Here is a 15,800-nt window from a genome sequence, read left to right on the forward strand (position 1 = left end):
CCCATGAAGCACTATTCACAGGAAAGAGGCACTTTACTGATGCTGATTTATGCTTAACACGGAGCTCAATACTATCTAAATGATGGAAAGGATCCCGGACATGGAAATTCTGAATTATTTTTTAATTACTGTGCCTAGAAGGAAGGTATAGGAAATATTTAAAAACCTTGAATAATATTTTCTAAGACGCGACATATTACTTCCCGTCAGGAAGAGGATCACTCCCGACAAACACGTAACGTGGGGGAGGGGGCAACACAAGACGAGAAATCTTTCCAAGATCTTTCCGGCAACATGTACCCCCATTTGGTACCATTAAACCAGAACTCGACCAGAAATTTTCCACTATTTGACAGCATATTGCCTCTCTTGTCAGACGTAACGTACAAGCGAACCGTGCTCCTGGGTGCATACATGAATCAACGCAAGAAATAGCACATGTACCGATTATGGAAACAGAGACTAGGATTAAGTTTAGTACCAAGGGACTGAGCTGCACAGAGTCCAAAGAAAGGCCATTTTTAATCTCTTTAGCAAAAAAAAAAAAAGCGCAAAAGCATTAGGGTATTAGACGTCAGGGTATTTGTGATGTCATTCATATGAAAAATCTATTTCTAAAATTAAAGCCCTAAACGAACTTCTCAAAACTCGTGACATGATGTGACCTATCTAGATCCTATTTTCACACCAGAAACAGTAGTATGCCAAAGCTCAGGGAAAATTATGGTGCTGCTTTCGAGATAAAAATTATATACAAATTAACAGATATAGATATATACAAAAATTGTGTGTTTAATATGTTCGGATTAAGCTTATTTCAAAGCTTCGACGCTCAATATATCATTTTGTAATCTTGTATTTGAACACTTAATATATGAGATATAAAGTACATAATATATATAGAATATCTTGATATACAATCAAAATCATGTTTTTTCAAAGATGCCTTAGCATAAATACTTGAAACCAGAGAGCTGAATTATTAACTCAGTACTCAACCAGTACTGACCTGGTTGATGGTCCTGGTTGATTGAACCTGAAAGCCGTCCTGGCCGAGTGGGTTGGTGCGCTGGATTCGGGATCCCTTGTCTGAGAGGACGCGGGTTCGAATCCCAGTGTACCCAATTCTTCAGTTTAGGACGGGGGTCAGTGGCGTGACTCTGTAAGCTTAGCCAGAGTCGACCCAGCTCTAAATGGGTACCTGGAGAAATCTGGGGAAGGTAAACAGGAAGGGTGTGCGAAAGCACAGGATGGCTGGCCCCCAACCCCCCATTGCACTTCCTGGCTGAAGGGCCAAGAAACGGAGATTAGCACCGCCGGTACGGACTGTAAAGTCTAATGTCGTATCCTTTACCTTTACTCAACCAGTACACGTTTATTTATTTCTCATTGCTAGATTAGATTTCACCTGGTTATAGGAATTTATGATACCTTAAGACCTGTCTTAATGGGTTTAGTGGTTTGTTTTAGTTGGCAAAAAATGGCAACCTTTCATTTTTGGACAAAAACATTAAAACTGCTAATAATCCTAAATTAGAGCACATTTTATTTATTCATCTTAGTAGCCTATTGAAGCAATGCCTGAATACAGATTCAGAATAGCTATTTGTTTCAAAGGAGAGAAATACACGGTCTACTCAAACCGTGTTATAACGTGTTAATAAGGAGATTCATAAAAAAAAACGAAACTGTCCTCTAATTATCTTATGTATGAAAGGCTAAATAAGCTTTTCGTAATTTGTGTAGAAGCTTCCCAAGGTGTAAAAAAATTTCTCGCGTCTGAGAAATTTAAATGCTACTATTAATATTAACAACTCACTTCACCAGGCAATGAGGCCAACACAGCTGCACAAGTATCTCCTCCATCCCAACCTATTCAAATTTTCCCTCTTTACACCCTCTCAAAAAGTTCCCTTTTCCTTTAAATCTTTCCCAATGACATCACCCAGCCCTTTCAGGGACCATCTACTTTTCGTCTAGTCCTAGATGGTTGGTTAAAGAGCACGATCTTTGGTAATCTGTCATCCTTCATCCACAGAACGTATCCAAGCCATCTCAACCTTTTTCTCATTATAACCCTCAAAAATGGGATAGAACTAGATTTTTCTTACTGCTTACTGTTTGAAATATGGTCAGTCATAAAGGTGCTCAAAGGAATCCCTAGAAAATTCCTCTAGAAGGCATACAACTAATTCTCCTCTGTCTATCAAACACCCACATTTCAGGACCATACTTGACCACTGTCATCACTGTAACTTTCTATGTTCCTATCTTGGATTGCAGACTTATTTTCCAAGCTTTTTTCAATTGTGAAAAAACATTCCGAACCTTGGCTGTTCTGCTTCTAACGTCTTCACTGCAACCACAATCTTAGCTAGTAATACTATCTAGTAATAGTAATTTACTATAGTAAAGTAAGTAAAACTATCTGCTTGATTGATCTTCTCAACTTGACATCACCTTTCTACCCTCATAAATTCCTAGTCTAAGCAATTTAACCCTCTTAACATAAATTTTTAAACCTAATCAAAGGAAAACAGAAACGGTGTAACGAATTTGAATGGTGATTCGAATTGAATCAAATTGAAACAAAAATCCTGACCAAAGAGATCATTGAAAAAATTTAAGATGGACGAGTGTAGAAAGAAAATTTAAACAATTGTTACTTTGATTTTCATTTTGTTGCATTATGTTGTGTTCTTAACACAACATACTAAACATGTACACATGACTTTTCTTTGTGTGTGTGTTTGGGCCTAATAGTAAACACAAATTTATGTGATAGTTTGTAATGCAGCACAAGGCTTGCTGCACACGTAGGCAAGAAGAAGACTCAAAAATGAGGTTTACATTGCAAAGACCCAGACTCTATGCAAAAAATAAATAAGGAATAAAAGGGCGACAAAGACAAAACCCTCTATAGCCACCAACATTTGTCACATGCAACATTTTTGATAAGAAACCCTGGTTTTGAACCTCCATGACAGACCTTGACATAACTGTACTAAAGAGAATAACGGTGATACATAAAACTATAAAGAATAAGAACAACAAATAATGGTATAGGGACTAACCTCTAATAAAGTCAATATCAAGAAGTTCATTTTTCAATTTGGCAGTTTTCTTTGGTATGTTAGACAGCCCCTGTAATATCCGAAATTCAACTGATTCTTCCCAAAAATCTCTATTGTAAGCTCCTATTTTTCCTTGGTACCTAGAAATAAAATAATTAATAATAATAATAATAATAAAATAATTAGTTGATCAAAAAACATATTAATACATGTGAATCATCATCAGTAAACGAATGAGTGCAAAGGTAATGGGGCAATAACTCCCCCTTTAAAGCCTTAAAAATCTATAAATGTTCTAAAAATGGAGGATTTGATGATGTGTCACAAATGGGTAAGTATTTCAACATGTACAGAGCTTTGACAGTTGTCATCTTCAAAGGAAATCTCTTGCTAATGAAATTTATTTTGGACAATAATGGAGGGTGGTGAATAAGTGCAAAATGGGAAAATTCTACAGGATACATAAGAAACTTTGTCATTAAATTTTGAGATTTTGAAAGGGCATGTCCCCTCTCTTTGAAAGCAAGCTTATACTGCATACAACAAGGATAGGCAAAAATTTCTACTAAAGTTTGTCCAGAAGTCCCTCCTCCTCCAGAAAAAATATTAAATCCAGTTCTCAAATTTTTACCCTGTTTACCATTTGTACACAACAAAAGACAGTAAAATTCTAAATTGAATTCAACACAATATTAACAGATCATGGTTGAAGGAAAAGCTGCAACATAGTAAAGAGCCAAGCCCCATAGTTTAAAAAAAAATTAAAAACTGTCGGATAATAAAAAAAAATGTTATTTGTATCTAATTCAGGAATGGTAACTACTATTTCAATTAGTTTTAATAGTAAAAGTTTATTGCAAAAACAAATTTATGGAAATTTCAAAAAATAGCCTAAAACACCTCAAAAATAGCATCAGATAAAAACAAAAAATATACCATTGAACTCACTATTTTCAGAAACTCCCATACAGAAAACTTACACCACCCCACCTGAATAAATTGTAAAAATCACTTTTTTGGTTGGGTTGCTCTTCTTCTTTTTTTCTTTTTTTTGCTTTTCTTTCAATCACCACTATATGTCTAAAATACAATGCACAAAGAAAAATAAAACATGTCGGTAGCCATTTTACAATTATACTACTAGTGCTCCTGAAATATTACTGACAGAAAGCCTATAAACTAAGATTATTCAGAATTTTTGGCAAACAGAAATGATATGTCTCCAAAATACATTTTTTTTTTTTTTTTACAAAAGACAGCAAATAAAAATTACGAGCATGGTGAGAAAAAGCAACCTCAGGCAGCAGAAAAGAAAAGGGTACAACAATGATATTTTGAAAAGCTGAGCACAATACAATATAAGTACAAATTTAGATAAATGATTTTTTAATTTTTCTGAAGGAGAGAGGACACTGATTCCAGAGAAACATGCTCTATCCCACTCTTGATTTGGGGGCATTACTATAAGGATTATAATCACAGCAGACTGAAAACAGAATATATTTGTTTACTGAAAACAAAAATATTTCTTAAATAATTTTTGTTTTAAAACATTAATGTATCAAAAATTACTAAGCCTTCCACCAATAAATATCATTATATTTTAACATCAGACTACTTTCATTAGTTCTGTTCATTAATCTTCGTTATTATTGTGATTTTCTTATTTTTATGTTGATATTTACACAAATAAAATTCAGCCTGTTCACAATAAATTGCATTTTCAATGAAATACAATTGCATTTCAAGCTATTCAAAGATTTTGACAAGGAAGGAAGATGACATATAGTACCACTCTTACATGTAGGCTACCCATTGATTAGACCTGAGACATAATTTTGTAGTTGTGCTGTTGTTGATGCTATTAAAAATTAAACACTAATTAAAAATTAAAAAACTAAAATTAAAAATTTAAACACTCTGTTTGAAATAAAACATATTTTTGTAAAGTACAAACATCACTTTTCTTTATAAAAACAAACTGAAAATATTAAACAAATAATAAAATATGACAAATAAAAACAAACTGCTTGAAATACAAATTATAAACCTCAAATGATTCTCTTGATGTTAGCCCTAATCCTTTTTTGTTGAAGTTTTACATGGTTATTCATTTTAGTGTTCATTTGTTTTGGGGTCACCCTTATTCATTCATAGTAATTTATGTTCGTTTTAAAGGTGAGTTACTACAAGACTTTATTCCAAATGCTTTATTGGTGTTGGAGCAGTATTATAAGGAAAAGACCCCTTACTCTATAAGGGCTCATAAGAACATCAAAAAGGGTTTACAGAGGGCTTTTACATAAACTACATGAATTTTGACTAGCAATTTTACTATTGTTAGTAATTCTGGCAAACAAACCTATTTCTGCATAGAAGCAGAAACTCTTTACTTACAATTGTTGGTATAAAATTATTATCAGGTTTGATGCTTCACTTTGAGCAGGAGATTCGGAATTTTAACTTGACAAAAATAAAAATATATAATAATAATTTTATTACCCACTGAATACAAAATAAAAGTTCAGTAGACTAAACAATAAAATGAAAAAAATATGCTAAATGAATATGACAAAAGAAAAAAATAATAATCACACATTGCAAAATGCTTGGATAAGTTCCCATATATAGCTTCAAATTACTATTGCTTTAATAGTCTGAATTTTCTCCAAGCCCTGTCTACCTTTTTGTGCAGACTCCTTTTGAAGCTTTTCTTATCTTTCTCTTAACAGTAGGCCTAAATGAATTCAGATTTTAGGTCTAATGAAGAGTTTTAGACCTAAAACTCTCAGCTCTTGACATTACTCCAAACTTAATTATTTCACATAGGCCTTAAGAAAGTTTGGCTCTAAGGATATCCCTCTTTTTATGCCAAGATGCAAAGGCTTTCAAGAGGTAAAACGTGGAGTTGCAGATGATAGAGCCCCTCCTCGCCTGCAAATCCCCTTCCTTTAGACAATTTTCAAAAGGCAGGTGTACCCTATTTAATTATATTTAGAATTCATTCCCACATGTATTTACAGGTCAAAGCCTCAGGAGGGAGGAGACAGTTAAAGCATATTTTATCAGGGAAATGAGGCACTAAAATAAGAAGTTTGATGCCATTATTTTTCCTTTGAAAGGGCCCTAAGACCAAACTTGGAGGATAAGGGTAGTTCCTCTCTAAGTCATTGAGCTGTTAGTTAACCTATACCATAGTAGGCAAAATGTGCATTTTAGTTTTCTAAAGTCTTTACTTACACTTCCACAAATCTATCAAATAAGAAATTAAAGCAAACAACAAAAAAGTGCATTTTAAAGCTTCTACCCTCTCCCCTTCTGCAAGTATACAAGATGAAAATTGGGCATAAATATTCAAGCACAATCACAAATTTTCACATCTTTGAACCTCATAGGGAGGGAATGAAGCCCACCCAAACACCAAGAATGATCTTTGTAACAGCATATTCATATTGACTTTTGGTTCTTTGTGTTATAATCTCAGCTAACGGTCATAAATATTGAAGCATAATCACAAAATTTCAAATGTTTGAACCTCAAAGGGAGGGAATGAAGCCCACCCAAGCACCAACGATGATCTTTGTAACAGCATATTCATATTGGCTTTTGATATTTTTGCTCATCTTTGTATCATTATTATCAGGTTCATATATTTTCCAGATCAAGTATAATCCAGCAAACCAAGTGTGTTTCCACTGATTTTATTGCTATGTAGCTAAAGTCAGTATTTGTTTCTATTTAAAGGAGTTCAATTTAATGATCCTGGGTATAAAAAAGAAATGTCATTTTTATGTGATCCCTGATTTTAGTCTTGTCACAGGTCTTTTTTTTAGATCTTCTTTTGAGAGCAATATGAAATTCAATTTTGACGCCAAACATAGCTTATGCTACAAGGTGTTTTCAAAGTGCACATTAATCCATTTCAAGTAAATGTAAAAATGCATTTAAGCACATTTTCTAACACTTATAGACGAGTAAAGAATGCCTATTCAAGAAAGAACTAAGTTTCTAGGCAAGGGGCTTTTTATTTTCTTCAAAAACCTTTGAATTAAGTAAACAAGACTTTCATGAATGATTCCTTGGCCCAAAATATATCCTACAATGGGGTATTCAAGCTTTTATTTTTACCCTTCCCTTATTTCTAGCTCTTAGAAGAATGCATAAAAGGATAAAGGATAAATATCAAATTGTTTACACAAATTACCTATAAATAAAGTGGACACACCAATTGATGCTTTTTTATGTTCTTTCCAAATATAATATCACAGTTCTTGCAACTAAATTGCTCTAAAATGTAAATTAAGGTAATTAAGAAAATAATTGTTTTTGGCATAAATTCATTTTTAAGCCCTTTACAGATCCCCAAAGATGATGCCCTTTTCTCTTTGTTTAGATATGGTGTAAATACCTCTGAAGCATGAGTCTTGTTAAAACTGGTTTACCCATAAATTGAACTGACAATAACAAATTTGAGAATCAATTAACCCATTGGAGATATATAATATAGGCTATGTATTTGGTTAAGATTAGGTTAGGTTAAAACTGAGCTTGTGCCAAATACTTATATTTGTAAAGAACATAAAAAAGGCTTTGAGGGGTATGTTCACTTATTTGTGGATCATTTATGTAAACCAGGCCTACTTAATATCTACCCATAAGATAGACCTGTATATAGAGGCCAATTGGAATTTTGACAAAAATGTCAAGACCTTAATTTGGGTTTTAGCCTCTTTTTCTTGGGCTCTAAGTTTCAAAATGTCACTAACCATGGCTGAGCAGTGTTGCACTTGCCTAGGCCTGACAGGACAAACAACCTCCATCCTGCTCTGTGCTAGTAGAAACATTTCAATCTATTCTAGATTTCTTGTAGTATAGATTCCTTTGTGAGTCTCTTCTTCTTTTTCTTTGTCTTCTCATCTACTCTATATTGAACTGTTAAGTGTTTTTTTTAGGACAAAAAGATATTAGTTGATTGAAAATATAATTCCTTCAGTTTTAGAAAATCTTGGAAAAACAAAGGCTTTTATTCCAAATCAGAGAGAAATTCAAGAATTTTAAACTTTAATAATTGGATAAATACTTTTCTTGTGTCTCATTTAAGCTGTACATCTGTTTCTGATGATTTCACCTGAATTTTGAGAATATAAGAAAGGTCATTATAGTTCACTGTTCTTTGGAGGCAAAGGGATGGATGTATGTAGCCTACTTAAAAGCATTGGTAAATTTCTACTTTAGTGACTTTTGGCTATTTTGGAAATGGGTTAAGTTGGGAAAATGAAACTTTTGGGGATGGGTCTATAGGCAAAAGTATATCCCAGGAAAGTATTTTGAAGCACCAGCCTCCACTCCTTTTCCCTCTAGAGGGTCCTGAAATTCGCCTACATGACAGGTCTATACCTAATTGAAATTTTGACAAACCAACATTTTACCTTAATTTTCAGTTACCAGTTGCTTTTTCTCTGCCTTTAGTTCTGAAAATGCAATTCCTGTTGAGTAGAATTCTGAGCCATATCAATATTTTTCTTCTTCCAAATTTAGGAAATGTATTTCCATATCTTTAAAACCTTATAAATTATGATTGAGCAAAGTTGTGAAGCTGAAAACAATTTGGGTAAAATTCTAGTTGATTGACTTCTTGCTACATCAAAAAGGAGTTAGGTTTGGAAAATGAAACTTTCAGGGATGGGTCTACAGGCTAAAGTATGTCCTGGGAAGGTATTTTGAAATACCTATAGTACCTCTACTCCTTCTCCCTCTAGAGGGCCCTGACCTTTGATGACCTTCAAAAATATGTGTGTTATAAAAGTGAAATCTTGCAAAATAGATCTTTTGCTTGGATGAAGTACAACAAAATTGCTTTCACCTTCACAACTTTGCTCAATCCCAATTTATAAGGTTTTAAAGATATGGAAATATATTTCCTAAATTTTGAAAAAAGAATTGATATGGCTCAGAATTCTAATCAAATAACAGGAATTGCATTTTCAGAACGAAAGGCAGAGAAAAAGCAAATGGTAACTGAAAATTAAGGTAAAATGTGGTTTTGTCAAAATTTCAATAGGTATAGACTGGTCATACCTATGGCAGCTCAGAATCTGGGGAGACACTCAGTTATGGAACTACTTGTGAATGGCAATATAGTTAGTACCCCAAAAGATATTACAGCTGAATTGAATAGTCAATTTAAGTCAGTGTTGACACCTTCAGACCATGCCCCCTTACCAGAATATTCTATTGAGGAACTTATGCAAAAGATAGCCTAACTGTGGTTGCCTCTGATGTTGAGAGTTGTCTGAAGCTGCTTAATCCTAACAAATCGGTTGGCCCTGATGAAGTTCACCCATGAGTATAGAAAGAAGTACATGCAAAAATAGCCCTTCCCCTTGTGAACATGTTTCAGAAGTCTCTTGATACTAAGCAGATTCCTCAAGACTGGCAGAATGCTAATGTTATACCTGTACACAAAGGGGTAGCTGTAACAGTGTTTCCAATTACTGACCTGTTAGTCTTACATCTGTAGCTGGTAAAATCTTAGAAGGAATTGTGAATATTCACATTCTTGAACACCTGACCACCAATGAGCTGCTCAGTGATGAGCTACTCAATGAGCGGCTTCAGACATGGATGCTCAGTTGGGACTAATTTGATTGATGCATATGATTATGTTATTGAGCATCTAGATCAAGCAATCCCTGTCAACTTGGTTCTATTGGATTTTGCAAAAGCCTTCAATAAAGTGTGTCACCATTGAATAAGGACCAATTTATTTGCAATTGGAATACATAATGAAATCATAGAATGGGTGCTTCAGTTTCTTTCCAGGAGAAAGCAAAGGGTGAAAATATTTGGAAAAAATGGACAGGTATTCTTTTCAGAAGAAGTGGAAGTATTAAGTGGAGTGCCCCAGGGAAACATCTTGGGACCAACATTATTCAACATTTATATTAATGATGCACCAACCACAGTCAAAAATAAAATAAGTCTTTATGCTGATGACTCCAAACTCATTGGACCTGTCAATACACCCAATAAGAGAGCCTCTATGTAGAATGAACTAAGGGTACTTTCCTAGTGGGCAACTTAGTGGAAAGAAAAATGAGAAATGCCCTTATCATATGTTAGGGATGGATGGATCAAGACAGACTATTATCTTGTGTGAAGTGGAGAGAGAATTGGGGTTCATAGTCAATAAAGAATTAAAATTCACTATGCACACACAGACAGCTGTAGCCAAAGCATTCCTAACCCTTGGCATTATAAAAAGTACAGTCACTAGTAGGTCACCTATGGTGATGACTAAATTATATAAGGCATTGGTCAGGCCTAATTTGGAGTTTGGCATGTGTGTTGCTAGCCCCCTCAACAAAGGTGACCAGCAGAAGTTAGAAGCAGTTCAGAGACAGGCTACAAAAGCAATTGAGGGATGCAAATACTTAAACTAGCCAACTCATCCAGTCTGAAGAAACTTAAACTCCCCACTCTGGTCTACAGACATAAAAGGGGTGATATTATTATGATGCATAAGCTCCTGAATTCTAACTCTCCATTAAATAAGCCATTTCAACTTGACTGGTCTGCCAGAACTATGGGCCACAGTCAGAAACTATATCAGAAGAGAGCTGCCACTAAACTATGCAATAGCTTCTTCACTAGCAGAATAGTGAGTTTGTGGGATTCGCTCACCAAAGAAGCAGTCACTACCCCTAGTACTGCTGCCTTTAAAAGAGCTGTTGATGGAAAATGGTCATCAAAGCCATGGCAAACTGAGTGGGATGCTGTTGAGACATCTGACCATCATCATCACTAACCAGCAATTCTATAGGACATAATCCTTATTTTGCTAGACAATTCAATTTAAGGTCATGTAGGCAAATTTCAGGGCTCTCTAGAGGGAGAAGGTGTGGAGATGGGTACCTCAAAATACCTTCCCAGGATATACTTTAGCCTGTAGACCCATCCCTGAAAGTTTCATTTTCCTAACCTAACCCCTTTCTGATATAGCCAGAAGTCACTCAACTAGAATTTTACCCAATTTTGTTGTACTTCATTCAAGCAGAAGATCTATTTTGCAAGGTTTCACTTTTATAACACACATATTTTTAAAAGTCAGGGCCCTCTAGTGGGGAAAGGAGTGGAGGTAGATGCTTCAAAATACCTTCCCATGACATACTTTAGCCTTTAGACCCATCCCTGAAAGTTTCATTTTCCCAACCCAACCCCTTTCTGTGATATCCAAAAGTCACTAAAGTAGAATTTTACCAAAGCGTCTTCTCAGTGAATCATTAGGGACCTAGATCCATTTTGAAAGTTTCATTCACCTAGGCTAACTCAACTAGGCTTCTTGAAAGGCAGTTCCCAGGCATAGAGGATCTCAGAGTTATTATGAAAAAACTGTTGAAATAAAAAAAAAAAAGAATTAACAAAAAGAGTCCATCCTACCAGGTTAGAATGTGATTTAATCTTAATCCCATACTAGGCTAACACAATTTTTTCTTATGTTATTTTGGCTATAGTCTATCGAATTCAAGACCACCATAGATGGCATTAATCACGTCCTTCTCCATCTGAATACATTTGCAAAGTATCACATAAAGAAAAAACCTTGAAGAAAATATATTTATATTCAAATATTTTGTGAAAGGAGGGTTTACTAGTTGATAACTCATTTATTGAAACTCTCACAACAAATTACTGAGATCTGGCCTTCTCTGCTTCCTCAACATGCACGTCAAACCATCTACCGAGAACCAAACATTGGGAACATGCAACTAGGCTATATGTTTAATACGGCCCACAAAGCTTGTTGCTACACAACATCTTCCTCTATTTGAAATCCTGATGGCAAGAATTTATGGACCCCCTTCCATCCTCTGAAGAATTCAGGCTTGTATGAAACAAGTCACCCTCGTTTCTGACATTCAGTCATAATTGGGCTTGGCTATATTTAATCTTGGCTGTTTCATCGATACCGTCAATACTATTGTTTAAGAATTTGATTTTCTGTCAGAATCCTTCCATTGTGCTGACATAATAGTGCAAGTCTATGTCAAATAAGGCATAATTAAAAACAGAAAACCCAGCTGACCCCAAAAGATAAAGATGAGTCGCTTTGATATAGGTGTATGGGAAAAATATACTTTAATTTCATCATTATACATCTGTGACGTCTTTTTAGACGACAATTACACGCATTTGAATATCTGGAAAAGAAGAATATTCCCACCTTTTAATAAACTTATTGGTTTTTAAAGCTTTCGCACAAACTTGCTAGCCAGTGGAAAAAAATGTTAAGTTCGGCCGGAGTGCCTATTTGTTTGAAAGTACAAATAAATTGTAAGAATTGTCAGTTTTAATCATAATAAATTTTTTTGTAAAAATGGTCCCTTCGTTTCTTTGTGATACAACTTTATTTAAATAAAGAACCATAATAAGTGACTCAAAAAAGTTTCAACACAGACTTTAAAAACGTTTTCAGTGTTAATATGCCCATAATGTCCATGTAAAGCAAATTTTAAAGTACATAAAACGTTTCATTATGAAAAACCCATGATAAAAAAAATTAAAAAACACATCAAAATAAAAACATGTTTGCCCCTGGACTTGGGTCTTTTCATACCTAAAAATTGTGATTTTCTAAGATATTCCTGGCAGTAATTTTTGTTGATTTTTCTCCCAAGTTTCTTTTTTAATTTGGTTCTTACTGCCACCAGAAACTGATTACCGTACGTGGAGAATTTTTTTTCATTAAAAAGTAGGTTCCCTATTATTTCCAAATTTTCTTACGTATTTATGGTTGTGTAGGTTTTAGTTTAACAATTGAAACAACCAGATCCCATTTTCATTCTTGGTACTCTGAGTTTGTTGTCATGCAAAATTTAGTGATTTTGAGTTCTTATTACAATTTGGTTTAACTCTTTTTTAATATTTTTTAAGTTTCCATATCGATTCTGTCGTCTACATTCGAATATGTAATCAGATCTATTTTAATACTCATGATTATTATATTACAAAACCCTTTTTCTAACATTAATTACTTGAGAATCATACACATTGCTAAAAACTTCCTTTTGGGCAATTAGTTACATGGACTTGTTCCTAGAAATGAGCTGGGTGAAAATTGCGCACTAAACTGGTCGCACAAATATTTTCATTAAGATGCTCGCCCTCGTAATTTCTGCTTGATGATGTAAGCATTTGCATAGGTAATATAGGGGTTCTGGCTGAACACAAATCAAAGTTGTTTGTATTTTTAGCTTAGGATATTAATAGGCTTACATTTTTAGCAGATTTTTTTCTTCTTTTGATGTGCCTATTTTACAAATCTAAATCTAACCCTGATTATTATAATAACTGAAAGAACAAGAAGAAAAGAAAGCATAAGTAGTTACTCCTAAAAATGGACACAATATGTATCCTGGTTTGTTGTGACAAAGTTGGAGGGTCCGACTTGATAAAATTGCAGAACTAAGTATAGAAAGGATCTGACGCTGTGTTTTTCAGTTCGTTCGTAATTCAAGAAATTTATGGAGACAAGAATAGCGTGGGATAATGTTGGGAAAGGGCAACAAAGAATATCTGAGGAAAACGTCGATCGTGTCTGACAAGAAATACATGTTTCTTGAGGAGTCACTATTTAATAGTGGTTCAGGGAACCAGTTCCTTACCAACAATGCAACCAATGTTTTGGAGTATTGCATTTGGTCGGGGTTTTAGGGAGACAACGGAGTTGGAGTATTTGAAAAAATTTTTAGTTAAAAAGCAATGCTCTTGAAAAAAACTGTATTAAAATAAAACAAAATGATAGAATATCCTGTCAACTGGCTTTGTAAAAAAAATTTTCAGTGTAACCAGACTTTATGGACATTGTATAGCACTAAATGTACCCCTAGGATATTATGCAGCATATTCTAAAAGTATACCTGTCATTTCCTAATCTTAGGGCCACAGTTAAGAAGCTGAGTTGACTAAAATCTCTTTTACTGATTAAGGATGACATATTGCAAAATATTTCCCTTTTTTCCTCCATCTAGGACAAAACAAATAGAAAGTTACCCCCAAATGGGGTGAGAAGATAACATAAGCAAGGGTGTAAAGAAAATTGAAATTTATCAGGAGGGGCTGACGAGTGAAGTTTTGATTGATTGGGGACAGAGTGTGTGCAAATGTTTTAGTCTCAGAGAGCTTAGTGCTGCAGGGAGTTGTTAGTAGTAGTAGTAGTGATACGCATTAGTAGTCTGCGTGTGGAGGTTTTCTGGGGGCTCTGCTGTTCCAAAGATCAAGGCTTTTTCTTGTTACTGAAGGCTTAGTATCAACTCCCACGCAGACAGCACTTTTTTTTAGTATTTTCCTCAATTAATTCTTTTATTTATTTTATTAATTTATTGAACGCTTATCATTTGCATGCCATGATAAGACGGAGTAGCCTACGAAAAACAAAAACAAAATAAAACACAAACACTTGAACAAGAAACCAATTACCGCACTAACTCTTGTCACAGCAACTTTTAACTTGACTTGACTTAAAGCTCCTGTTAGTGATCCAGCGTAGAGAGAGATGTGACTCGTCATCTCCGATCTGAACGGTCCTGCGCAAGCGTAACTGCTTGTTGAAGATCAATAGAGGTAACTGATCACGGAGAGGTACTGGGTTAGACTGTCCCTCCCTCTGAACCGGAGTCTTTCACGGGTGTGCTTCAAGACATGTTCAGGGGGATCAAAATTGGTAAGTGTGCTGGCGGGTTCTTCTGCTGGCAGGCGAATTAAGGAGTCGAACCACCGTAAGGTTCTTATGGCGAGCAGACGAGAGTTGGGGGTCTGACCCATTAGCGTCAGCAGTCGGGTGTTTGAGACGAAGTAATACCACTTGATCCCTTCGATTTGTATCAAGAAGTTTGTTTCGGCCACATCTATGGCACCGCAAACAGAAGCAGCAGCTAGTCAAGTTTTAGTGCCGTAGAGAAGGAATTGCGTTACGGTCGTCTTATAGATCCACATTTTGGATTTCAGCTGATGTTGGACTTTGACCACACTGAATGGCATTATCAAGCCATAATAGACAAGGCCTCAGCGATGCATGACTGGGCTTCCTTTTTAACTGAGCCGTTATACGAGACGGCAGATCCAAGGTAAGTAAAAGACTTGACAATTTCAACAGTGTGCCCTAATGCGTTGAATGCTGGTGGGCGGGCGGATTTATCTACTGGGTCGATGATCATGACTTTTGTTTTCTGCCAGGTAATATGTTGTCCCACTTTCAGGGCTTCTTCCGACACTGTTTTGAGGGCTGCCTCAAGCTCAAATGTAAAAGTTAATATCAGGGCATTATCATCTGCAAAGTCACAATTAGCTGGGACTCTTTCACCATATTTCATACCGAATTGGAGCCAATTTGTCGTTTTATCCATGACATAATCATTCACCGTGTAAAAAAGTTCAGGAGCAACAACAGCCTTGCCTTACACCAGTATCTGTTTTGAATAGTAACTTACAAATAGCAGCCTATACTATGGATTCTCTTAGAAAAAATGAAAAGATATAAAATATTATTTTTTCCATGAAAAACAACACGTCAATAAAAAATGAACAGAAATTTATTTAAAAAACTTTTGCCACAAAACAGGTTTTTCAAAGAAAAGTAAAGAACTCCATTAAGCCAACAATGAGCAGAAATAAAGTCAAATAATCTTACAAGCGTAAAACTACCACAAATCACTATCAATAAACAAA

At 35.0% G+C, this 15,800-nt stretch overlaps 2 protein-coding genes across 2 annotated transcripts in view; both read right to left on the reverse strand.

The window, feature by feature from the left end:
- LOC136042203 (protein phtf-like) overlaps positions 1 to 11,574 on the reverse strand; it is a gene marked incomplete at its 3' end in the record, with an annotated part of 48,774 nt that extends 37,200 nt beyond the window's left edge. Inside the window, exons 1-2 of the mRNA XM_065727138.1 lie at positions 11,514 to 11,574; positions 3,075 to 3,214 (exon numbers count right to left, since the gene is read on the reverse strand). Of these exons, the coding sequence (XP_065583210.1) occupies positions 3,075 to 3,214; positions 11,514 to 11,545 (172 nt within the window). The remainder of the gene's footprint in view (positions 1 to 3,074; positions 3,215 to 11,513) is intronic.
- A 3,541-nt stretch (positions 11,575 to 15,115) lies between these two features.
- Positions 15,116 to 15,478, reverse strand: LOC136042204 (uncharacterized). Its single transcript, XM_065727139.1, has one exon. It carries the CDS (start codon positions 15,476 to 15,478, stop codon positions 15,116 to 15,118), a length of 363 nt encoding a protein of 120 aa, XP_065583211.1.
- Positions 15,479 to 15,800: the final 322 nt, after the last annotated feature.

This window comes from Artemia franciscana, unplaced genomic scaffold (assembly GCF_032884065.1).
Source record: "Artemia franciscana unplaced genomic scaffold, ASM3288406v1 PGA_scaffold_75, whole genome shotgun sequence".
Classification (NCBI taxonomy): domain Eukaryota; kingdom Metazoa; phylum Arthropoda; class Branchiopoda; order Anostraca; family Artemiidae; genus Artemia; species Artemia franciscana.

Bases quoted from the DNA above. Each gene is read 5' to 3' on its own strand.
- LOC136042204 (XM_065727139.1), bottom strand. From the start codon at position 15,478: ATGGATAAAACGACAAATTGGCTCCAATTCGGTATGAAATATGGTGAA.